The sequence below is a fragment of the Octopus bimaculoides genome, chromosome 10 (genome assembly GCF_046866305.1).
Source record: "Octopus bimaculoides isolate indiv1 chromosome 10, ASM4686630v1, whole genome shotgun sequence".
Taxonomy (NCBI): Eukaryota; Metazoa; Mollusca; class Cephalopoda; order Octopoda; family Octopodidae; genus Octopus; species Octopus bimaculoides.
In genome coordinates, this window is record NC_142937.1 from 94235834 (window position 1) to 94262933 (window position 27100).

A 27100-nucleotide genomic window follows, 5' to 3' on the forward strand; every position below is an offset into this window, starting at 1 on the left:
GTATAGAGCTCATACTCAACCTGTTTTATGTTGGCCTCTGACACTTAGCATGCAATCTCTGAGATAAAAGATGATCAGCTTTGGGTGGCCTGTTATATACTGAAACCAGTTGAGTTGCACAGAAAAACTACACTGATCACTATCTTACTTCCTTGTAACCATTGTTGCTGCTGCTAATGACCATCCAGTACAATCTGTTTCCTTGCCAACAAGTGCTATGGAGACAGTTCTAACCTTGAACTGCCTTCATTATGTGAGTGTGTGTGTGTATATATAAACACAGAGATTGGGTAGTGCAGCTGAGCATGACTGATTAAGATGTGTGTGAGAATGTCCAGTCATGGAAGGGCATCCAGCTGTGAACACGATAAAGTGCAGTTAGAAAGAATTTGTTTTAAACAAATAATTATTGTTAATTATAAACCTTTATTCTTATTTACAGTTTCCAAATGAAACCCTCAGAAATATTTCTGTAAAGGTTCCCCAAGTGTTTTCTCCATTTCACACAGTACTTGTTGGCATTTCTTTTCTATTGTTTCACACTCGTCTACAACAAAAACAAAAATATTTTAGCTTTTGTCCTTGAGTAAAATTTGTAAAAAGAATTTCATGAGTTTAGTCAATTATTTCCAAAAAAAAAAAATTACCTTCCATTAGTTCTGCCAAGAATGGTACAGTCTCAGGCAGCAGATTTAGATAACTTTCTCCAAGCTTTTTATGTAATTCATTGATCATTGTTAAGCTGGCCAGCCGGACCTACAACAAAGAAGCAGTTGTAAGAGATAACACATTTATATTGGACAGATATTTGTCCTCATCTTGTTTGTTAACACAACATCTCAGCTGAAACGTGTTAACAACAAACAAGATGAGGACAAATGTCCATCAAATGTAAATAATTCCTCATCTCTTAAATATAGAACTGTAGTAAGAGATAGCAGTCTTTTTGAAGGGAGCACAGATACAGTGTTTAACGAAGGACAGATTGTCTTGTCAGCTAACAAGTAATGTGGGTATTCCATGTAAAAGTGTTTCTGAAAGTCATGGGCACGGCAAGAATAATCTCTCTCTCTCTCATTATAAAATACTATTGTAACAAACAATTTTCACTGATTAGCAACTAAAGCCTTCATTCAATAATAATAATAAAATTTTTTAAAAAAAATAAATCGTAAGATTGACAGGGCAGGGAATTTGTACGTAAAATACCTTTACAAAGGTATTAATTTTGCAGAGAATGATATAATGTTAAGGTACCGGCAATGGGAAGATGTGAATCCTCTCAACATGGTGGCTGGTGTTAGAAAACACCTGGTATAAATATTCTCCTCCCACCACCATTTCTAGATCATGAGTAGAGGGAGGGGGATTTTTTTCTCTTCCTCTTGTCTTGCAAGTTAGTTGATGATCTCATTAGTGCCAGTGACACAAAAGGACCCATTACAAAGCTGCTGAATTAGAGCTCAACGTGACTCAGATCCTGTCAAAACTGTCCAACCCATGACAGCAGGTTAAATTATGAAGAGAAAAGTAGAAATGAGAGGAAACTTCTTACGTTTACTGCAGAGTGTTTAGTCTTGAGTAAAACTTGGTAGTTGAGAGACTTCCACAACGTGTCGTCATGGGTAGCCACAGCGAGCTGGCTTAAACACGGTATTAAGTGGTCATTCACACGTTTGTTGTATCTCTTGTCATACATGTTGCTGATCTGGAAAATAGAAAACATCATTGTTTATACTTAAATGCAAACCAAATTTTGATTCGTGCATGCATGTGTCTCTTTACATTTTCACTTCTCCAAGCAATGGATGTCATTGACCCCGAGCTTTGCATACAAGATTTCCTTAAAATTTTATCTGCAATAAACCGTTTTATACTCCTATAATATACATATTTTGACAGTTCCCAATAATTCTAAGATTTTTTTAAACATAGAATGGTTACGAGGGTCCACTTGAGTAAAATAACAATCAAACGGGCCCTAGGCCAGACAGAATGTCATACACACCAGGGTCTCAATTTAATACGGTTTCATGTGTTTATATTAATTTATACAACAGGGCAGAATCATTAGAATGCTGGGTGAAATGCTTAGCAATGTTTCTGCTGGAGTTGACTTCATCCTTTCAAGGTCTATTAAATAAGTACCAGTTACGCACTGGGGGTCAATGTAATTGACATAGTCTACCCTTGTTTGTCCCTTCTGTGGGCAATAAAGAAATATAATATATATATATATATTAGTTTATACAATAGATATTTTAAAAGCCTTAAGATGAAACATAAAAAACTAAAAAAGAACATCTCCAGTTTCACTGACTACATATGTAGTATGTACTAGACTAAATAGTGTATTGTATATCTAGTTGATAACTGTAGTTGATTGATAGTGAAAACCTTACCTGGTCAACAAGAGGAGTCATCAACAGGTCGAAACTTTCTTTATTTACAAAGCCATCAGTGTCATAAAGGAAGCATTTGTGTGCACAGTCTATGACGTAGATGAGCAAGGTGGACATGTGTTTCTTCCATTGTAGGTCTAAAGAGAAAACGGCAAAGAGATGGGAAACGTGGTTAAGGCAGCAACGGTCGTCTTATTAACGTCAGGTCAGGGGAGGGAGTAATTGATCTACTTTCAATTCATCATCATCATCGTCTAACATGGGTTAGACGATTTGACTGAGGACTGGTGAAACCGGATGGCAACACCAGGCTCCAGTCTAATTTGGCAGAGTTTCTACAGCTGGATGCCCTTCCTAACGCCAACCACTCAGAGTGTAGTGGGTGCTTTTACGTGTCACCTGCATGAAAACGGCCACGCTCGAAATGGTGTCTTTTATGTGCCACCCACACAAGCCAGTCCAGGGGCACTGGCAGAATAAAAATGTTATGTGTCAGCCAAATAAACTGACGCAAACTGACTTTGTCAAGAATTATATACTAGTAAAGTTTGAACTGAAGACCATGTAGTCACTAGTCCAGCATGTGGTCAGTAGAAAGAAAAGTCCCTTAAACCCTTTTTTGACCATATTTCTGCTGAAATGCACTGCTTTTGTTTTGATTAAATTTGAAAATAATGAAGAATTTCATAAAATAACTTTGTCATTATTAAGCCAATGTTTGGAACATAAATTAACAAGTTATTTTAAGGGAAACTTCTAATTTCAGTTAATTATAAAACATGCCTCCGTGGAGAACATTTAGCTTTTTGATTGTTAATGCAGATCTGTTCTATTAGGGCTGATTTGGAATTTATAAAACAAAACAAAAAGAAACTGCTCCAGTTGGCCTGAATGACAAAGCTAGTACCAACTACTTTTTCAGAATTGTATGGTGAACCGAGGTAAGCGTTAGCACTCAGCTGTAAAAACCACTGCTCACAGTAATAAACTGGCGTGGAAATGGTTAGAAAGAACAGAAATGAAGAAAGGAAATAAAACCAACCTGGATTTTTGTCTTTGTTATATTGGTCCAATACTTCAGCCATATGTTTGACAATGTGGCCAGCAAAAATGAGGAAGAGACTTCGAAGACTGACAGCAAGGCTAAAGAAAGTGAAACAGTGGAGGAATATATTGTGTTTTGTTAAAGGTTTTATATATTTATACATATCATCATCATCATCGTTTAACGTCCGCTTTCCATGCTGGCATGGGTTGGACGATTTGACTGAGGACTGGTGATATATATATATATATATATATATATGGGAGTATTGTAGTTTGCTTGAAGCATTGTGTATTGTTTTTAAAGAAAACGTTTTGAATGACACAATGCACTATAATACAAACAATATAGCAGTGACTCGATCAATTCCTAGGGATATCTGAAGAAGGAATTTTTATTCTGAAATATTATATCAGCAGTTTGGTTGTGCTGTATCTAAAATGGTAACACATATAATGGTGGGATGTGATGGCATATTTTAGACGTCGTAATCTTTTTGAGGACTAAGAATGTTAGCTTCATATAATAATAATAGAGTTGTCTTGTCTTTGGTCAAAATACAAATAGTTACTGTATTCATATTTAAGCAGGAAGTGAATCTTTTGCGAAATATAAGCCAAGTCCTGTGTACTCACCTCTCAGCCAATCGATAGAACACCAACACACGTAATTTATTGGTTTTGTCGGACACACACCAGTTAAAAAACTAGAAAATATAATAATTTACATATAAATAATTTATCGTTTATAACATTGTATTAGCCATAATAATAATGTCATTCCAGTAGTTGTAGGGGTAGTGGGAGCACTAACAACCAGGTTTGACGTGAAGGTAGAATATGTTCAGAAAAGAGCAAAGGTCTTGAGATTGGTACCTGGGTGTTAAGTGCTGTGAAAAGACACCCTGTGACAACAGGTTACTGTTTGCTCTTACAGAATTAACTGGAACAAGGAAAATTGAGAGCTCGGAGAAGTAAAATGGAAACTAGCAGTCAGAGAGCACAAACCTCTGCCAAGGCAACACCAACGTCCTTGCAATGATTAGCCAGAGAGGATTTCTGAGATAAACTCGACTGCTCTCACAAACGAGAATACTAAAAATGAACCTGACCGCTCTCAAACCCTGGAGGGAGATAAAGTAAAGTTGACTTCAGAGTGCCGAGAGCTGGAACAAATACGGCAAAGTTTTTCAACTGAACTCAGATTGCAAGACATAGTTATCTGACAATCACTTTGATGCTAATTGTATTTCAGTCAATAAAATGTTTAAAAAAGAAAAGAAAAACACAGAGAGCTGTACTGTGGCAACCTGGTTAGTGACACAGTTCACCTATAAACACACGTACATTTGAATTGTGTCTGACCAATTTATAGATGCACAATGAGAAAATGTTTTGACACTTTAAAGTAAACAATATTGTCAAGAAATAAAACAAAATACATACACACCCATGTATGTGTGTAGGTTAAATGGTCATCATGTCACATTCTTAATTTAATTGTTTTAGCTTCAACAGTTTCAGGTCAAGTCACTCGACAAACAAGTATAAACCAGAAATGCGCTCATTCATTCATTTTACATCTGTCTCTCCACGCTAGTACGGGTTAGATGAATATATAGATTCAACCAGCATGTGCTATCTCTTCACCCAGGATGTTGTACCTGTTATATAACCCGACATGCAACCACCCCCAGACACGTTACATAATAAAGGAGGGTGTCCAGCCGGTATGTGGATTCTTCAGAATATAACTATATCATTAATCATATTTTTGTTGAAATAAACAGTCTTTGCTGATAAATATCGAAAGTAATGAAGTAATTTTGTAAAATAACCCTGATCTCATTAAGCTGGTAATTGGAACATAAATTAATATGAAATATTGATGGACTGCCTTAATTTACAACAAGAAGACAATATCTATTTCTTTATTGCCAACAGGGGGCTAAACATAGAGGACAGACAAAGGGAATAAGTTGACTACATCGACCCCACAGCGTAACTAGTACTTATTTAATCGACCCCGAAAGGATGAAAGGCAAAGTTAACCTTGGCGGAATTTGAACTCAGAACGTAACGGTAGACGAAATACCACTAAGTGTTTTGCCTGGCATCCTAATGGTCAAATGAAATTTGCTGAGGCAGATATTCTATGGTTGGATGCTCTACCTGTTTCCAAACAAAGTAATATTTCCCCAAAGACCAGACATGTTTTCATGGAAGATTGAAAATGAACAACATTACTTGGACGATGGCAACCCTTGTTGAGACAAGGGCACACACAAATATATAGGCTTCTCTCAATTACTGCCTATTAAATCCACACACAAGGCTTTGGTCAGCCCAGGGCTATGATAAAAGTTGTTTTCTAAGGTGTCACACAATGGGACAGAACCTACATGGTGTTGGGAAGCAAGCTTCTTAAGCACACAGCCACACATCTGCCGAGGTTTATATATTTTAGTTTTGTTTTTTAACTTTCCATTCAAAGGGCTCCCGGGAATATTTTATTTAATATCCACCGAGTCACAAAATCGAACTGATTGGGAACCCTTATCTTACCATATTCCTGTTGTAATACACTATCTCCGGTTCAATTCATTTTGAAAACAATGAAGAATTTAGTAAAATAATCTTGTCATCATTAAATTGGTGTTTGGAATATAAAGTAACATGGAATTTTAAAGGAAGTTTTAATAAAACCCTTTTAAGCCTTTTGATATCAACTTGAGACAGCCCCTGGGACTATGATAGAAACTTCCTGTTTAAAGTGATCTCAATTAAAACCTTGCATCAAAATTTCATGTTAATTTATGTTCCAAACAACTTAATAAGGACAAAGTTGGTGTAAAGATTATTTGCCAGTGTTGCCTTACCAGCACATGAAAAACACCATTCGAGCGTGGTCGTTGCCAGAACCGCCTGACTGGTCCTCGTGCCGTTGGCATGTAGAAGCACCCACTACACTTGGAGTGGTTGACATTAGGAAGGGCATCCAGCTGTAAAAGCTTTGCCAGATCAGATTGGAGCCTGGTGCAGCCTTCTGGCTCATCAGTCTTCAGTCAAATCGTCCAACCCACGCCAGCATGGAAAGTGGAAGTTAAATGACGATGATGATGATGATAACATGGCAGTCCTGGTTTAGGACGAATGTTACTGTAATTTAGCCCCAGGAGACATCAGACTCTAAAAGTACTGATGCTGAATAACTCTTGTTGTGAGATTTACAAATAGTAATTTTCTCAGGACAAATTTATTTTACTAAATTCTTGTTTTCAAAATTAATTGAAGTAAAAGAAGTGTATTTCAACACAATACAGTGACAAAAGGGTTACAGCAGGAAGTTTACCTTGAAGAACAAGGGACAGTGTCAGGTAACATGGTATGAAAAGGGTTAAACACAAACAGACACATGAAATAATTACAAATGAATAATTGGGACTTCCTAGAAGTGTTCTTACCTTGAGGAAAAATGGTTTAAACTTTGACTCTGATAATTTCATTACCAAACTGATGATGCTTTTAATAATTTCTCCTTCAATTCCATCAATATCCACATTGTCTACTTTGCTAGCCTAGAGAAAAGATAAAGTGAACATGTTTACAAAACATAATGGCCAATAAATAGGTGAGAAAACTGTTGTTATTAAACAGGTGACAAATACTTGTAATTGAACATGGAGAATTCAGTTAACAGAATGAAAATAGTGAAAAACAAAATGTATGAAAGTATTGTTGAACTGAGAATACACACACGTCATTGTTGGTTTAATGTCTATTTTCCATGCATGGGTTAAATGGAATTTGTTGAGACAGTTTTCTATGGCTGGATGCTTTTTTTATCACCTGCTCAAAGCAAGGTAATACTTCCTAATGGCCAGAGACACATTTCTATGGAAGATTGCAAACAAATGACATCGCTTCTATGACAGTGACACTAGTTTACAACAATTGTCCAAGTGGTTGCAAAGTAAGTTTTTTAACCACACGGCCATATATATATGTGTGTTTGTGTGTATTTACATGTACACACACACACACACACACACACACACACACACACACACATGTGCACAGAAAAAAGGCAGACAGCAGTGACTCACCTTACACTGAAGTCGGAATTCAAGACATGTGAGGAAAAACTGTTCCAACTGGAGGAATTGGTTGTTGACTTCTTCTTTGGTCATTGAGTTTGTGATATGGTCAGAAAGAATGGCCATCAAGCAGGAAATATAAGACTGAAAAATACAATAAACAATAAGAGAGACCAAGAGGAAGCCAGCATTGAGTGACCGAGAAGGAGTTCAATCCCTAGGTCTATAACATGATGTAGCTGTTGTATTTGTGGCACTGAATTGAACATAATGGGATTCAGCTGTTAGCAGAAATTGCCAGATTCTCTGTGAATGGTATCTGATAGACTAGAATCTTATTCTGAAGGACATCTCCATAACTGCCAAACAATACTGAATCTAGTAGTGTTGGTTTTTTATAAGTTATCTTTAGACTCTTTAGAGACATTCTTATTTTGCACATTGTCTTTAGATTTCATTTCAAAATAGAAATTAACCCTTTAACATTTAAGCCAGCCATATCTGATCAAAATAGAAATTAACCCTTTAACATTTAAGCCAGCCATATCTGATCAAGATAGAAATTAACCCTTTAACATTTAAGCCAGCCATATCTGATCAAAACTTGGTGTCCGTTTCATGTTCAAACTGGCCTGATTCAGTCTTTCACATTTATCCTACAAATATCATTTCTAAAAATAAACAATTACATCATTGAAACCTCAAAGCTACAAGATAATCCAGGATTAATTCAAAGAAGCATTACATTTGACAGAGTAATCTAAATGCTGAAGGGTTAATATGTAATTAAGCTCAATTCGGGTTACAAACCACACAAACTGGAAAGCTATGTGGAACAGAATAAAAGACAATCAAGATATCAGGAAGAAATGTGACCCAGACATGATAAACTCATCATCTTCGACATCATAACATCCACTTTTCCTTGCTTGCATGGGTCCCACAGAATTCATTGAGGTAGATTTTCTGTGGTTGGATGCTCTTCCTGTCACCAATCTTCATTTGTTTCCTAGCAAGAGAATGTGATATAAGGATCAAATCAATCCAGACAATGAAGCCAGTCATCTTGATGCAATCGCACACAAGTACCAGGCTCCCTACAATCGTCAGTCTCACCAATGTGTGACCTTGTAGCTATGTTAGAAACCTTAACTGTTTTGGCAAATAATTAGTTCCACTTCTTACTTCACTGTTGCCCCTACCATCTAAACACTTGCCCCAAGTTTTCCTTCCCAGAACTGTATCTCTCATGTTTTCTTTATGTCAACTATGATGAGTTTGTGATGCTGTTCTTGGAAAATCTGCAAATTTTTATGCCATATTCAACATGTAAGAGTGCACTTGGACATGAGAAGACCTGCTGCTGTGGAACTAATCTTGGGGAAAGAATTTCTCTCTTGGACATGCGTAAAAACACAAGATGTTATGTTTGTAGATTTTCCAAGAACTTCTCTTCTTTGGATTGAATAACCAAACCAAAAGGCTCAACTAATTTCGGATGAGAAATTCTGAGGCAAACGGCTTCTTTACAGCCAGGATAACTCATTCAAGAATGAAATATTTTGTAGAGGAGAGGTTGAATTAGACAAAGAAATCTACAGCATTCTGGATAAAATAGATTTTCTCACCTTATTTTTAAGCAAATAACTCGTATATTGTTTAGTAATAACGGTGACCAATATCCGTGGTGGAACTTTGGAAGCTATCACTGCACTGAAATTAAACAACAACAACAGTGTTAGTAAACATGTTTACAGATGTGGATGGCTAAATGCCAAGTTTAGGAAACAATTTAAATACATGGTAAGCATTTTGAAACCCTCAAATGACTTCAATCAACCACCATCACCACCATCACCATCGTCATCATGATGATGAATATTTCTCTATGCTGCTATCACTTGGTCTTCCATATGATATTATCTTGGTCTTTCATCATCTCTTCTGTGAAATTCAGAACCCTCTGACACGACCTTATTAATTCTCAATCAGCGTAGAACGAAAGAAATAAGGGCAGTTATTATAGTGGAGAAAAAAAAAACAAAAAAACAACTCACCTCACACCTTTTAATCTGAGAACTAAGTTTGGTATATTAATATCTTCTTCACACGACAAACAGCAGATCTGGAGGGAGAAATCAAGAGAGAACGGTAGCTTATTTCAACAAAAGGGAATGTTATTAGGATAATGAATGGTTAAATTATAGAGTGGTTGTTGTTGTTAGGGCAATAGAGTTGGTAAAGCAGTTATTGTTGTAAAAATGGGGAATAACAGAATTCTTTAGAATGGTAGGCAAATGGTCAAATCCCACCAATGTACATTTTGCCTTTTATCCCCCACCCCCTGGGTCAATAAATAACTCCCTAGTAAGGAATAGTTTCTTATTTTATTTTGTGACTCAAAGGACAAAAGACAGCACCCATCAACCCTTTCAGGGTTTTATTCTTCCACAGATTTTATACACTTTGGATACTCAGCAATTCTTTATTCAGATCTCATGCTCCTTAAGCATCACACACCTGTTCCGGCAATCTAATCCCTTTCACATTTGGATTTTCCTAATACTTAGTCTTTCTCTCATCTCATTTCTACTCCGTAGTTCACACACACACACTAACATTGCACATCCAGTGGAGCATGCTTGGTTCATTCTTTTCTAGTCTTTGCAGGGTTTCCTGAATTCAGGGCCCATGTCTCACTATAATGAGACCATAATTCATAACCAAATATGTTACAATCTGCTTTGCAGTAGAGATACTTGTAAGCTTCATTTGCAGAACATCCATCCCCACTGCTAATTAGGTCTCTTAGGCAACAGAACCTATCAAGGCACTATCTTGTCTTACTTGCCTTGGTGTAATAAAACACAAACAATACCTTTGGTGAGTCTCTGTATGTTTTTTCTAGGTATTACGGCTAAAATATGCAATGCGATACACCGTTTCATAGTACCGGTATATTCTATAAAATGAGAAAGACGCAGTCATTGTTTCATTTTTCATTGAGGCAGATTTTCTAAGGCCTGGTACCAATCCTTATTTGTTTCCATGCAAAATAATATTCCCTGTGATTAGAAATATTTTCACAGAAGATTGGAAACAAACAACACTGCTTGTATGGTCAGTGACATTTATTTACAACAATCACAGATTCTTGTTAATACAAGAGATTCCAAGTATTAAAGAAGACTTACATAATCCAGAATATTTCCAATGTAGGGAGAGAGAAATACAGAATGGTACTGAAGCAGGCGCTGTAGAGCAGTGACAGTACTCAGTAACAGCAATGTGTTTCTGGAAAAAAAAAGAAAAGAAAAAAATATATATATAAACATGCAACCATGCGCTAAATGTGTACCCAATAATATAAAGCATGGAGAGAGCTGTGTTTGTCATGTACCCCGTTACATCAACCGGCAGAGCTATGTTCAATGTACATCCAATAATATAAAGCAGTAGAGTTATGTCTATTGTGCATCCTATTATGTCAACCTGTAGAACTGTGTTCCATATGTACCCAATAATGTCAACTTGTTATCTGAGAAACGTTTGTCTTAAGAAAATAGTCCTTTACATACACAGTCGGTATTTGCATACATTTTGTATTATTAATTATCAACTGAGAGAGAGAGAGAAGCAGATACAAAGAAAGAAAAATTTGGAAAGCATTTCATAAAATTTGTTACCTGAGGAGAAAATCTCTTTTATCCAACAAATTCATGATAATAGGCATCAATGTTGGAATCTGCTTCAGTACGATGGGGTCTTCAAAAGGTGTGCTACAGATTTCGCCAATACAGAGCAAGGAGCAGGCCATCAGTTGTGGACTGTCTTCACGTTGTCTTAATATTTGTATTGAGACTAATAATGTCTGCAAGACAGAAGTAAAAGAAAATGGTTCAACTGTTGCTGTGATTACATTTACAACTAAGATACATTAGATGATCAGAATTCACTGCTCATGTGTGACCAACCAGAGCACACAATGCTTAACCATAATGCACAGCTGAGTTAGAAAATGGTTTCACTGGTATAAACACAAAGGATTTTGGAAAACATTATAAAGCGCTATACATAAAAATATGGACCTCAAAATTTCTTTAATCTTTCATTCATTATTATTAGAAGGGTTTAATGACATTAGAGTGGAAACTTCAATTTACATGTGAACTCTCTAACAGGAATCGTTTTCAGTGGGTGGATTGGTAACATGATACTAGGGTCACTCTTGAGTAGGTTGGCAACATGGGACCAGGAAGTGGTGGTGGTTGTTGTAACACAGGACCAAACTTAATCTGGTAGCAAGGGTGGGCTTGTGTAGGGCGATAAAAGGGTAGCAGAGATGATAACTGAATAGAAAGTAGTTGTCATAAGACTAGGGGTTCACAACCTAGGTGTTCACTTGATTGATCATTTAGCTGTGATGTCTTACAGATGGACTGATATGATGCGGAGAGAGATATAGTTAGAGGACACATGCATGGAGATCTAATCAGCTGCAACAATCTGTGACACCCGTACTGCATGTGGCAATAATTTATGCAAGACTTGTTTATAGTCTTGCTTCAAAATTTGCAACTGCAAGTCAGTATGTCTCTAAGAAAATTGCTTCAGCACCAGTAAGGCTGCTACAATTCAACCAGGTAACTACTTATCACCAATGTTGCTAGTGTGCCAATAATGCAGCTAATGCACCATTAAAGAGGCCACATTTCCAATAATGCAACAAGTGCTCTAGTAACACAGCTACTGCACCAGCAGCAATGCAATTACTGTACCAACAGCAATGCAGTTACTGCACCAACAGCAATGCAGTTAGTGCACTAGCAGCAATGTAGTTACTACACCAGTAACAATGCAGTTACCGCACCAGCTGCAATGCAGTTACTGCACCAGTAACAATGCAGTATAGGTCTCAATAAAACATACTGAAAATAACATCAAGAAAATACAAACACTACAGTAGATATTTGTCCTAGTGTTAGGGAAACTGTCCAAAAGTGGCCAATCCTTCAGACTCAGGCAATTACACAGCTTTTCAGTGGGAATGTTAATAAAATATTACTAGTCACCTTCTTCAGTTCGGTTGCTGCATCACATGTGAGATGACGACACAGTAACTTCAACGAATACATTGCTGTTTGGCAGATGACAATACAAGAATCATCCATTGAGTTCTCTGTGACTATCTTCTTTTCAACGATGTCTGTTAGTTTTGTTACCAATGGCAACAACATGCTGTGCTAAAATAAAAGAAAGAAAAATATTAGAGATTAATTACAAGAAGTAAAATGATGCTAAATCTTCATTAATTTCTGTTTCAAACAAAACACTTTGTATTTATAGCGAAAGTAGCAGGAGATCGAGAGATCCCAATGCTTTCTTTAATTCTTCTGATACCAGCCTTCTTGGGACCAACCCTAGTTCTAGGACATAAAACTTCTTGCTTTAAAACGAGCTAAATTAAAACTTCCACCAAAATTTTGTGTCAAGTCCCAAACACCAGATTCATCATCATGCTGGCATGGGTGGGACAGTTTGACAAGGGCCAGCCAGGCAGAAACCTGCACCAGACTTCGGTAACTGCTTTGGTGCTTACCAAACTCAAGCTACAAACCCAGGCATACACTTGCAATAGTCAAGCATTGCCCATCCATTATGATAACCAAGTCTGGGCTGTTCATTGTTTGACAGACTGGGGGGGGGGGGGGGGTTATTACCTTTCAAAACAAGTGAGGGCAGAGACCTGGAAGGACACCCAGCCATAGAAAACTCTGCTCCAACATAACCTCATCCGATCCATGCAAGCAGAGAAAAGTGGACACGATGATGACAATTGTATATATACGTGTGTGTGTGTGTGTGTGTGTGTGTGTGTGTGTATATATATATATATATATATATATATATATGATGGCTGCCCCCTCATTATTGAGTATGCCCATTGCACGAGGCTTAACTGTTAACAGTGCTGTGATCAAACGTGACTTTTTAGCCCAGCTAAAGATCTACAATGTCTTGCACAGAATTGGCAGCTAAAACCTTTACCGGCAACAGCCAGCTGTAGTAACTGGGCTTCATGTACCTTTGCATGTTTAAGTCCTCCCGCTGAATTACATTCCCTTCTACATACCTGACAGATAATGATTAGTATGGTGTGTAGCACCACCACCAGCGGCCTGGTTGTCAATCATCTGTCTCGCTTTATGACTACGAGGCAGGGTCTTGCACAGATACTGCATATCAGCATCATAGGAAGACCCTCACCATCTGGAAGTGCAACAATAATGCCCTTCCTGACATCCCGCCTTACTTTCTCAATGAGATTTCCCAAAATTATACATACATAGAAAGACAGAGAGTATTGCATATAGCTACATAGCTTGCACATAACAAACTATAGTTTCAAACAATACAGCAAATCTGCATAAAATTGCAGATATTTCAAAGAAGCAAAATTGAATTTGTGAGTTCAAAGTTGAAATTCTGACCATATCTCGTGGGATTACTTCAGTGAGTTTGGTGTTGAGTAAATCCATGGACTTCTTTTGGACAGTGGTCAGTTGATGAGTAATTAGAGTTGATATGACACTGATGAAGACTCGATTGGGCAGTAAGGTGCACACCTAGACAAAAATAGAAACAAACATAGCAAATATAAAACAACTATTAGCAAACTAGCATCACCAACCAGAACAAGATGGAGTTACTTTCAGAACTGAAATGAGAAAAAGAAACTAGCAAGGAAATGTTGAACGTAACAGACTCTCGTTAGCAACCTGTCTGAGATTAGTCCTCGAGACAAACTGCTTGGTTTTAAATGATCAAAATTAAAAACTTTCTCCCATCAAAATTTCATGTTCACTTCTATTCTAACAACAAAGTTATTTTATTAAATTCTCCATTATTTTCCAAATTAATTAAAACAAGGACAATGTATTTCAACAGATATATATGGTAACAATAAGGTTAATTATATATAATTAATTAAATCAGAATTATATATAATTAATTAGATCAGCTTACCTTATCTAATAAGTGAGAGACTCGGCCCAAAAGTATTTTCCAGAATCGTGATGTTGGCAGTTGTTGCTGTTGGTCAGCCATCTTGGAGACCTTACTTAAGTAGTTAAAGACAACCTCAAGTAGTTTCTCATAATGTTCTTGAAGTGTAGCCTCAGATGTATTTGCTATCTGTAGACAGAAAACAGATGACATACATGCAGGAATCTATTCAAAACGTGTGTGTGTGCAAATATACATACATGTACACACACACTTGTATGTGTGTGTGTATTTATATATATTATCTTATAAAGTGTAACAATTGTTCTAACATAGTTATTACTCAAGAGCTCCGGGCCAAACCACAAATTTACACACAGAGACATTTACATTTATAAATGTGTGTGTGTATACACACACACACCAATATATCTGCATAATTATATATATATAGTAAGTCAGCCCCTTAAATACACCTACAGATAAATATATAGATAGACACAAACATGGTAGACATAGACTGATAGATACATGAAATCATCATCATCATCATCACCATCGTTTAACGTCTGTTTTCCATGCTGGCATGGGTTGGACGGCTTGACTGAGGTCTGGAGAGCCAGAGGCTGCGCCAGGCTCCAATCTGATCTGGCAGAGTTTCTGCAGCTGGATGCCATTCCTAACGCCAACCATTCCGAAGAAACTGACAGACAGACAGACAACACTCTATACTACTAACACACACAAAGAGTATCACCAATGCAGACCACTCACATACCCCAGTCCATCAGTTGAGTGGATACACCTACCCCTGACTCCGATTCCAGTCTATCACAGGGTACAGACATGACTGTGTGATTTAGGAGCTTGCTTTGCAACTACATATACAATACCTTGAGCAAGTATCTTTGCTGTAGCTTTGAATTAATCAGAGCCAGTCTCAGAGGCTTTCAAAAAGGTCGTGGACATCACCCTTCCTCCCTTAAGTTTTCCATTTTTGTTTATTTTCAAGTTCCTTTGTTTAACCTATCAGCTACAAACAAAAATTAAGAGTTTCAATACCTGGCTGATAAATTCTGTCCGTTCAAGCAGACTTACAAAGAAGTTCACGGAGGAATATTTGAAATGTCGAAGCTGTTTGGATGTGTGGTATTCAGTGTTAAAGATTTCAGTATCCGCACATCGCAGTTGTGTCACAATTTCAGGGACTGATTTCTTCTTCCCTGCACCTAAAGAGGAAAAAAAAAAAAAAAAAAAAAAAAAAAAAATTACCATTAATAAGATGTCTGTTTATAGCCAGGAAACATGTTTGGCTGGTGTTAAGAAGGGTGTTCAGCTGTAGAAGCCATGCCAGAGCAGACAGAGTATGATGCAGTCCTTCAATCTGTCAGATCTTGTCAAACTATCCAACCCATGCCAACATGGAACATGGGTGTTAAAAGATGATGATGAATTGTTAAAATGATTAGTGTTGATTGAGAGATCTAATTAGAAATAAACTTACTTTGCTTTATCTCAGTTGGAAGTGTAGATAAATACAGCAACCCATCTCGGATAGCGTCAAGTTGTTGCTCAGGTGGGAACTGGAAGCTTAAATTCAAGGCAAATTCCAGCTCTGGTGGTGGACCCTCAGGAGATTGAGAATTATATAATGATGACTTTTGTTAGGAATGAAAAGAGAAAACAGAAATAAGTGAGTCTTCAGTAAAAATGGCAACAGAGAAAATTATTGTATAAACTATTTGCAGTTCTTGATCATTATTACATTAACCCTTTTGTATTTCTGTTGAAATGCTCTGTGCTTCTTTCAATTACTTTAAATATAACAAAGAATTTAGTAAAATAACTTAGTTATCATTAAGCTAGTGTTAGGAACATAAATTGTGACTAAGGTTTGGCGGAAGATTTTTATTCAGAACTAATGAAAGCAAGATATTTGTAATGCAGAGCCAGAACCGATTTCAGCCGGGTTGGTAACGAAAGGGTTAAAATAACATGAAAGTAATGGAGCATGTATGGCCCTGGTCAATCAATCTACTGACCCCATCTTCCACAGCTCACATAAAAAATATTTTAACATGATGTAACGAATGTAATTAAGGCAGTGAGCTGGCAGAACCGTTAGCATGCTGAGCAAACTGGTTAGTGACATTTCTTAGGTTCTGGGTTCAAATGTTACCAGGGTTGGCTCTGCCCTTCATGCTTTTGGGGGTCAATGAAAATGAGTAACAGTTGAGTACTGGGGTCAATTTAATCAACTGAGCACCTCCCATGAAATTGCTGGCCTTGTGCCAAAATTAATACCGCCAAGGTCGACTTTGCCTTTCATCCTTTTGGGGGTTGATTAAATAAGTACCAGTTATGGACTGGGGTCGACGTAATCGACTTAATCGCTTTGTCTGTCCATGTTTGTCCCCACTATGTTTAGCCCCCTGTGGGCAATAAAGAAACAAATATGTATAAGAGATTGTGTTGCTGGTGGCAATCAAAGAAACGTACTAAATAAAAAAAAGAAAACAATCAGAGTTAATTTTGTGGTGATGGGATATGTTTAAAAGGTGCTTAATGGAAAAGGTGTGCAATATGAAATAACACATAAACAGCCAGCCTTACCTGTGAATTGTCGTCTGTCTGTTCCTTAGGAACACTATGAACAACAACATGTTCAACAAAAAGCAGGAGGAGGCAGGAGAGGTGTCTACCCTGACTGATGATTCTGGAAAGTTCTTTAAATAGCATGATACGTCGATGTGCTGGAATATGAGGGAAGGCATCGACAAAAACTTTCAGAACCATTGGTATAACATCATCAACAGTTCCAACATCGGCATTTTGGTATTTGGCACGTTCTTCACAGGCCTAAACAGAAGAATACAAGAGAAAATAAAGATTTATAACATAATTAGAAAGCCATGCCATTTATGGGGAGAAACAATGGATATATCAATCCAGAACTTGATGAGTGGATAAAATCATCATCATTGTTTAATGTCTGACTTCCATACTAGCATGGGTTGGACACAGCAGCTGCACCATGCTCCAATCTGATCTGGCAACGTTTCTACAGCTAGATGCCCTTCCTAATGCCAACCACTCCAAGAGTGTAGTGGGTACTTTTTACATGCCACTGGCACAGGAGCCAGTGAGGGGGCACTGGCATCGACCACAAATAAAAAAAAAAATACCCAGATCAGTGAGTGTGGACTAAGAATGCAAAGTAACCTGACTAAATACTGCATGACATTCTGACTGTTTCTCTACTGATTCTAAGGACAAGGCTGCAGAATGTGGACACAATTTTTGCAGGAATGCATGTGAAACAAGGGATTACATGTTTGTGGCAGCTGCAATAAAATAATCAACAACAACATAATAATAATAATTGTCAAAGTTCAGACTTACCGCTAACAAAGCTGGAATGACTGTTTCCAATGTCCGATATATCATACTGAAGCTGTATGTGTCATCTTGTCTCACCATTGTGCCACCAACAAATGTGAACACTGCCATTACGTTGTGCAACAACATCTCCTGCAAACAATAAAAACAAGATTCAATAATTGTGTCCCAATATATATAAATACACACACACACACACACAACATTTAACCAAATATCTCAGATCTAAAGAGCATCTTTTAGTACTCTCTGGAAGAATTAAAAAGCTGTCCCTATTCAGTTTCAGGTTTTATTCAGTTGCTGCCCTTACAGTAGTTTGCAGAGTTGGCAACTTCTCCATTCATTATGCGCACACACACACACACACACAGACAGACAGAGACAAGGCCTTACCGGATCTATTTTAGCAGCAACAGTAAGCAGTAACAGTGCATGGTGATGGGTCTGTGGACTGCTGGATGTGCGAATACATTTAACTATAAGTTCCATGTCAAACTTTTGTGTTTGAAGAATTGCTGAAAAATAAAAGAAAACCATTAACATGAGCTACACAGAAGAGCACCATGGAGACTAACTGGAAAATGTAAGTGGTAGCTCTGGGTGAGAAAACCATGTGGTGAGGAACTGTGAAGGGTGTAAACAATGTACAACTATACAGGGAAACTGGTGAATAAAATGAAATGAGCTGAAGATATATATATATAAATGAAATGAAATGCATATAAATAATAAATATATATGTTGAAGGAATCCGGGGTAGAGGGAGACCCAGGAAGACATGGGATGAGGTAATGAAGCATGACCTTCAAATGTTGAGCCTTCACGAAGGCAATGACGAAAGACCGAGACCTCTGAAGATATGCTGTGACTGCGATGACCCAACAAATAAAGTGAGTTCATGGTTGTATCCTACATCAGTTTCGCATAACCAGCCCACTCAAAAGTACCTTGGATCGTAGGGCGACCTGCTGTGCTTGAGGAGACCCATTGAGTCAAGTATATCAACATCAAAATGAAAATCAAATGGAAATTGTAGTTGTGATACCCATGCCAGTGGCATGTAAAAAGCACCAACCGATCGTGGCCATTGCCAGCCTCCTGGCCCCTGTGCTGGTGGCATGTAAAAAGCACCCACTACACTCATGGAGTGGTTGGTGTTAGGAAAGGCATCCAGCTGTAGAAACACTGCCAGATCAGACTGGGGCCTGGTGCAGCCTCCTGGCTTCCCAGACCCCAGTCAAACCGTCCAACCCATGCCAGCATGGAAAACGGACGTTAAACAACGATGATGATGATGATGATGATGATGCATATATGAGTACAGGATGTCACCAACTGTAAACAACATGAAGTACGAAAACAAGTGAGTGAAATAGGCAAACAACAAGAGAGAAACAAAACAATGAAAACAGGACAAGTAACACAAAAAAACGAATTAACCAGTGAAGTTAATTAGAGGTGAAAATGTAGGTGATAAAATAGAAAATGATGAATCAGTAAAAATAGTGTCTTACCAAGCTGGTCTGGATTATTGATCATATGATTTGAGATGTTGCAGATACAAGACAACAGTAACTGCTTCAGATATTCAGCAGAGTTATTCTCTTCCAATTCCAGAACTCTATATCAAAGTGAGAGATAAGGAGTAACAGTTACATACAGATGGATGTATGTGTATGTTTAGAACACATATTGTACACTAATATGCATAATATATATATATAATGGTTTTCTGATTAGCATGACATAATATTCGTGATAAGTTTTTAAATGAGTTAAATTTGATTTAAGGTAAATCACATTTGGTAGCGTTTATCTTAATGAAACAGCTGTTGAGCATAATCCAAGTATGAACTATATGCAAAATTTATGTCTCTTTCTCTCTTTCCACACCACACAAATGTATATATATATAAATAAATCATTGTTTTAACAAAAAGTTTTCTATGCTTGCAGAGGCCAGGTGTAATTCATTGAGACAGATTTTCTATGGATAGATGCCCTGCTGGTTAACAACCTTCAACTATTTTCAAGCAAAAAAGAGCATAAATTGTAAGACAGAGAGATAACAAGGTTACAATATGGGTGGAGGGTCTGCTGTTCATTTTTTGTCTTATATCAGTGCTTATGTTGTTGTCATCATCTTCATCATTTTAATGTCCAGTTTTCCCGAAGGGTGACAGGAAGTTAAACCCAAGACATAAATAGAACAATTCTCACCTGGATAACAGTTTGAAACAAATGGGTAAAAGAATCTGTGGTTCCCGTAGTTTCTTCTTGTTCTGAAGGATCTCAAGAACCACAATAACACGCTGCCACGACAGACTATCAAGTTGGTTAGCTTCAGTTTCACCAGTCAACCTTAACAACAAGAAAATATTACAGACATCACACAGTGAAGAAACAGCCATAAAAATAAACAGAACATGAGCTGCCAGAAGAAGGATGGCAGTATGTTATTAAGGTAACAGAATTATTGTTGCTATATCTACCCTGATCCTTTAAGACAACTGACCCCTCTCATTAGCAATCTTCTACACATCTTGTCTTTCAGCGTTAAATCTTTCCCCTTCATAGTTTAAGTCCATGTAATAAGTTGCAAGCCCAGTTTATTAGGTAAAATCAACTGTAAAATAGTGCAACTTGTACAAACACACACACAAAACTCATGCACAGAAATATACTTACATTTGGAGCCGTTTGTTTTCAAATACTGTATTGCGGACAGGGTGAGATTGAAATATGTCAAGTTCATTCAATAGATAGGAAGACTTTATTGAAAACTGATCAAAATAAAACAGAAACAATATTACAACAACAATAAGAAGTATTACTACTACTTAAAAACAAAAAAAAAAAATTAGTGACATTAGTGAGATTATATGATGATGGCTGTTGGTCAGGTGGACAAAGAGACTTTAGTCTAAATGGCACAATGTTTACCAGGTTGAGTCAAAAGACACATGGCACAATCCATTGCCCTTCATTTGAGTTACCTCTTGGGAGTTACTTGGTAATCTTACTGGTGTTAGTGCTACAGAAAAAAAGCACCCAAAACACTCTGTAAAGTGGTTGGCATTAAAAAGGGAATCCAACCATAAAAACCAGGTCAGAGCAGACATTGGAGCCTGGCACAGTACTCTAGTTTGTTGCGAGCTCCTGGTGGATTGCTCAACCCATGTCTGCATGGATAACAGACGTTAAATAATGACGGCACAGTCTACTCAGCTGCAAATGGATACCCTCCCTCTCTCTTATCCAAGTTGCAGTCAAATCCTGATATGAATTATTGCCATCTTGAAGGATGATGCTAAACTCAAATTTTGATAGTAATAAGTGAATTAACGACCAGTCTTTTCCTGGACAGATTGCCAAACACTGGTGGACGATTACCGTCACCCTTAAACACCTGGTACCTATTTTCCAACCAAGATAAAAGTGAAGTATGAATGCTTTTGGATAATGTCAGATGAAGCAAGGAGCAGCACCCATCACTTCTGCTGCCCCACCCACAGCAAGTCAATGGCTGATGATTAGTTTGAACTTCTGGAGGCTAATGACTAGAAAATTTCAAAGGGTTGAAGTTGTAAAGAGGGACAGAGGATGAATTGGGAAATGCTTAGTCCAGGGTTTTGTTGAGAGGAAGAGATAGGCATATTAAGTGGCCTGGTGGAGGAGGGTTGCCGATAGCTAGTTCAGAAGAACAGAGGCTGTTGTAGTAGTAGTGGTAGAAGAAACAGGGAGAAGACACAGCGAGTGTGTGAGACAGTGGTTGGTGTTAGTTGATCAGTGAATTACTGCAGAGACAGTGGTTGTAGTTTGTTGGTAAGTCCTTGGTGGTGCCCCACTACAACACCACACAGCTGACGTGATGTGTTCCAGTACAAAGTGCAAAATAAATAAATGAAGGAAAATAACTTACATGTTTCAGAAGCTTACGAATCAATTCAGGTGTCCCAACAAAATCAGATTCAACAAGTGCTGTGAACAGGTGAGACATTAACTGTTGTTGACTGTCATCATTTGGTAAACTCAGGTAAAACTCTTTGTTAATCTGTAGTAAAGAGTATAATATATGGTTTGTTCATCACTAATTCATTAGTCTTGAATGGCACAACAATGCAGAGAGGATTATAATAACTGTTATAACTTAATTAACTGATATAATATTTCGGAATATAAAAATTCCTTCTTCAGATATCCCTAGGAATTGATCAAGTCACTACTATAATCGGCTTTCCAATGGTTACTGAATATTTTTTTTTTCTGGAAGTGTCTCTGAGGTGGTCACATGAAGCTCCTTCAGAATTCCTCGTGTGCAGTGCATGAGGGTAGCCATGTCTCAAGCTCGTGTGTGTTGGTACATCCACAGTGGTACTTTTAAGTTATGTATTATACGTGCTGAGGAGCGGAATCATTACTACCCTCATTTAACATTTGTTTTCCATGCTGGCATGGGTTGAATGGTTTGACAGGAGCTGGCAAGCTAGAAGTCTACACCATAGTCTACTGTCTGCTTTGGCATGGTTTCTAGGGCTGGAGGGGCCATTCCTAAAGCCAACCGATTTACAGAGAATGAAATTATGATTTGTTCATGACATTTTTGTTCCTTCTCTTTCCTAAATATGTTGCTCTGAACAACTGTTTGGGCCAATCTTAATATATTTACAACTTTATTCCAGTTATGAATATTGCACTGTAATAATATAATGGAGTTTCACAATATGTTAATAACTGATCGCTTAAATACTGTGAATGTATTTTATTTAAACACTGATTCGATATTTTAAACAAACACAGAGACGCTGATCAAACTGTCCAATCCATGCCAGCATGGACAATGGATGTTGAAAGAGGTTGAGCATGATGATGATTAATACAGTTTTTATGAAAAGCTTGGTAAGTAGCACTTTACTGATTGTAGTATATATATATATATATATATATATATATATTTCACTGAAAGATGTGTAGTTTGTAGTCTAATTGTCCATACAAATGGTGTTTTATGGTTATTTCTAAAATTTGAATTTTAATGACAATGTTGAAGGCAGAAAATAATATAAACACTGAAAGTACCAATCCAAGAATATGGTAATGTAATAACATAGAAAACAAATGAAAAGAAGATACATTGCAGATGGCGCTTTAAAGGTGCTGCACGAAACTATTTTAAGATCAAATATAAAACTATTTTAATGTTCTTTACCAATTTAATAGCGAATTCCTGAATTTCTAATTGCTGCTTCTGGTTGGCACAATTTTTGAGACTAATGACTTTACCAAACAATTTGAAAGCTTGTGAGTCGACTGTTAGGTATGAAGCAATCTCTGCACTGTAACGTAATAAGAGCAGGTTCAGGGAATCGTGCTGGCATTGAGTAAGGGACTTGGTTTTTAGCATGTCCAGCAAACGACTCAGTAATGGTATCAACTGAGACATCAGTTCCTGTAATGAGTAAAAGACACGAAGAACAGAACAGATTAGACATACATGTGTTGTGACATAGGGTTCAATACAAAAAGAGAGAGAGAGACAGGTGAGGGAACAACAAACAAGGTGTGTTAGCTTCACACTCAGGAAGTATGGAAGAGTCTTTGCTGTTTTGAAGAGTCTATGGCTCTTCTACAGAAAGGAATGAGGAAAGAAAATGGAGAGAGGGGGGAAAAACAGAATATATATATATATATATATAAACAAATAGTAAATGAGTATATGCATATATACGTACAGGTATGTGCATACCGACATCCACCTGTATGTATAGGTGCATATCTGGGTACAGGACATTGCAAACAAACGTAGACGAGAACACACGAGCCACATAGAGAACATCTCCTTGATCAGCCACCCACGTTTTAACACCGGCGTTTCGACGAGATGAAAAAATGTATGGTAAAAAAACAAATGAGAGACAAACCGAAGGTCTGTAATTCTTCATCAGTTATCGACCGAATGGTGATACTCAGTTTTGCACCTTTAACGATAAGACTGAGTGTTTCCCATTTGGTTGATAACTGATGAAGAATTAGGCAACTTCTGTCTTTGTCTCCCATCCAGGTAGGTTAATGGAGAAACTAGTGTTTGTACATGGAAGATGAACAGATGCCATATAGACCAAGGAATTGATTCTCTCAAATGCCCCAAACCAATATATTACAGAGAGATTTTGATCAGTCTTGTAAAGACGAATGGTAAAGTTAATTCTGGTGGAATTTGAACTCAAAACATAGGGAGACTGTTAAACATTTAATATGACATTCTAATATTCCACATATTTCACTACGCTTGATGAAATTGGTTGTGAATGTATTTCCAAATGTAAGTGTTCATGAGACATCAAAATGGAGGAGCTGCTGGGTGGAAGAAATGGAGCGAGAGGAAAAGTAAGAGGTGAACTAATGAAACAAGATGACATTGATGAAATATATCTTATTTATTTGTATGTCATAGCTGTCACTCGTTAATACCATAGTCGAACCATCCAACCCATGCCAGCATGGAAAACAGACGTTAAACGATAATGATGATGATGACAAAGATAAGGATGATCATAGGCTTGCTCTACAAAGGCTGGCTTGGGGTTATAAGCAACAACAACAACATACCATATTATTGAATTCCTTGAAGGCCTCCAGCATTGACTTGATTATATAGAACGGAGTGGTTTCCATAATCATCACATTGAAGATGTCTTGTACTGTCCGTTTTCTGGAGGAGCTGTCTATGTCTCTCATGGAACTATCAGAATCATAGTTTGATTCATAATTCATCACTTGTCCAATCAACTGAAGAAAGAAAGAAAGAGAAAATATTTAATAACGGAGCTGTATCCTTCCTTCTGTAGATTTGACAATCTGCTTGCTGTCAATCGTAAACACACTCTTCATTCCTCCTTTAACCATATTCCCCTTGGAATATAATGTTTTTCTTTTAATGAATTTTGAAATTAATGAAGAATTTAGTAAAATAACTGACTACTAAGCTGATGTTTGGAGCACTAATACCAAATTGTTTTTATCAAAAACAGCAATGATGGCCATAGTAAATGTTTCTGGTGAAAGCCCCGAATTCAAAGAAATGGCTTGTTTATATATCTGCAACAATATCCTCAGTCTATCCTGCCAAAAAACTGGAAAATTGTTGGAGTCAGATTCTTATCTGGACATCAAAATCTGACTGAATCTCTTCAGACTTATTATCAGTTTGTGTTTTGTGAATTAGAAGAAAATGGAATTCAAGGGAAGAATACAGAAGATAAAGTGATTCAAATGAGCCTCAAAGATGTAGAGCAATCGTCTGAACATTGTATAAAAGCACTTCAATATCTTCTGTCAGGTTCTTGGAGGTTTAATGTCTATATTGAATCCATTGAGGAGTTTCATATGATTTCTAAATTTCAGATGACTTAAATGATTGTCTAAAATAAGCATCGGTGTGTACCCAGCATTTACCTTCTTGGTCAAAAACCTTAAATTGTTCTCAGATCAGACAGGCCATTAGGAGTTAATTTCAGCAAATATCGAGGCTTATCAAAAGCAACATTTGCTTACAATTAAAGATGAGCTGATGCTTCTGACATTATTATAATTTGTGTAAGGCAGTGAGCTGGCAGAAACAGTAGCACGCTGGGTGAAATGCTGAGCGGTATTTCGTTTGTCTTTACGTTCTGAGTTCAAATTCCGCTGAGGTTGAATTTGCCTTTCATCCCTTTGGGGTTAATAAATTAAGTACTGGTTGCATACTGGGATTGATCTAATCAACTGCCCACCTCCCACAAAGTTTCGGGTCTTGTGCCTAGAGTCGAAAAGATTATTATAATTCGTGTGTAGTAAGATGTGAATGCCCATAAAATGAATAGGAATTTGTATGCAAGTGTAATAATGTGTATGCTTATAGCAGTATGCTTCTGTGTAGCAATGTGTATATGTATACAAGTGTTTGTGTGTCTGCATGTAGCTGTAAAGTGAAGTGTATGGGAATGTATGCTCGTCTATATGTGGATGTATTTATAGTGTTTAGTAATATCACAATGTAGTGTATAAGAGTCCATGTGGATTGCAGGAATGCGCAGGCCTACATTCCAGCTGTAACTTACTCTTGGGAGATCCTCGTATGACTCAATGGTGTCCAGGTCAGCAATCAGTTTCTTCAAAAAATAATGGTAAGGAAGAGTTTTTCTGTGACCCTTTGGATACACCACTGGCATACAACTGGCAGCAGCTTTCCTGATCATTGACTTCTTGCTGCCAAGTGCAGCGATCATGCTTACCATAACTAGAATGAGGTAAAATAGAATCAGTGAGTGAGTTTCAAGACAAATCAGATAGAGAGAAATGTTCCAGACAACAAAGGTAGAATGACAAATAGATACCAGGGAGAAGAACAACATATTACAGCAGGTAATCGAGATATATATATATATATATAAAATCATCATTTAACGTCCGTAGTCCATGCTGGCATGGGTTGGACGGTTTGACTGGGGCTGGACAGCTGGACGGCTGCACCAGACTCCAGTTCTGATTTGGCAGGGTTTTCTACGGCTGGATGCCCTTCCTAATGCCAACCACTCCAAGAGTGTAATGAGTACTTTTATGTGCCACCAGCATAGGTGCCAATTTGCGTGACACCGGTATTTGCTACGATTGCGATTTTACTTGGCTTAATGGGTCTTCATCTCAAGCATGACATAATGTCAAAGGTCTTGGTCATCACCTCCGTGAGGCCTAACACTTGAAAGGAACTCAGCCACTTTCCCTCTGTGAGGCCAACACTCGAAAGGAGACCTGTGGTTAATTGCGTAGGTATATCATATATATATATATATATACATATATCCCTTCTCTCTGTTAGATGGCACAAGCACTTACATATATGTCTACACACACACACATTTCATAGATGTCTTTAATACTGCAGGTATAAATACTATAAAATATCCACATCTTATAGATGTGGCTAATTGTGCCTTCCATTCAAATGTAGTTGACTTGGGCTAAGCAACAACTGCAACCACCAATATTAACTACAATAATTTTCACCACCAAATCTAACAATGACAGCTATCAATACCAACTACTTCAGCCATCTTTACTAAATACCAAACCTGGGCACGAAACCATTAATTGTTAATTAATGAAGTTAACATT

The 27100-nt window shown here is 37.4% G+C and overlaps 1 protein-coding gene across 1 annotated transcript in view; it reads right to left on the reverse strand.

Moving 5' to 3' along the window:
- Positions 1 to 406: 406 nt before the first annotated feature.
- Positions 407 to 27100, reverse strand: part of LOC106876566 (HEAT repeat-containing protein 1) — a 44917-nt gene continuing 18223 nt past the window's right edge. Inside the window, exons 19-45 of the mRNA XM_014925162.3 lie at positions 26047 to 26225; positions 24557 to 24736; positions 23157 to 23396; positions 21870 to 22001; positions 20636 to 20730; positions 20168 to 20308; positions 19462 to 19568; positions 18341 to 18462; positions 17951 to 18079; positions 17162 to 17407; positions 16053 to 16206; positions 15611 to 15777; positions 14570 to 14737; positions 14035 to 14169; positions 12616 to 12786; positions 11230 to 11414; positions 10738 to 10837; positions 9601 to 9668; positions 9172 to 9256; positions 7553 to 7687; positions 6911 to 7024; positions 4083 to 4153; positions 3445 to 3545; positions 2403 to 2539; positions 1556 to 1708; positions 648 to 756; positions 407 to 547 (exon numbers count right to left, since the gene is read on the reverse strand). Of these exons, the coding sequence (XP_014780648.2) occupies positions 459 to 547; positions 648 to 756; positions 1556 to 1708; positions 2403 to 2539; positions 3445 to 3545; positions 4083 to 4153; positions 6911 to 7024; positions 7553 to 7687; positions 9172 to 9256; positions 9601 to 9668; positions 10738 to 10837; positions 11230 to 11414; positions 12616 to 12786; positions 14035 to 14169; positions 14570 to 14737; positions 15611 to 15777; positions 16053 to 16206; positions 17162 to 17407; positions 17951 to 18079; positions 18341 to 18462; positions 19462 to 19568; positions 20168 to 20308; positions 20636 to 20730; positions 21870 to 22001; positions 23157 to 23396; positions 24557 to 24736; positions 26047 to 26225 (3713 nt within the window). The 3' untranslated portion in view covers positions 407 to 458. The remainder of the gene's footprint in view (positions 548 to 647; positions 757 to 1555; positions 1709 to 2402; positions 2540 to 3444; positions 3546 to 4082; positions 4154 to 6910; positions 7025 to 7552; positions 7688 to 9171; positions 9257 to 9600; positions 9669 to 10737; positions 10838 to 11229; positions 11415 to 12615; positions 12787 to 14034; positions 14170 to 14569; positions 14738 to 15610; positions 15778 to 16052; positions 16207 to 17161; positions 17408 to 17950; positions 18080 to 18340; positions 18463 to 19461; positions 19569 to 20167; positions 20309 to 20635; positions 20731 to 21869; positions 22002 to 23156; positions 23397 to 24556; positions 24737 to 26046; positions 26226 to 27100) is intronic.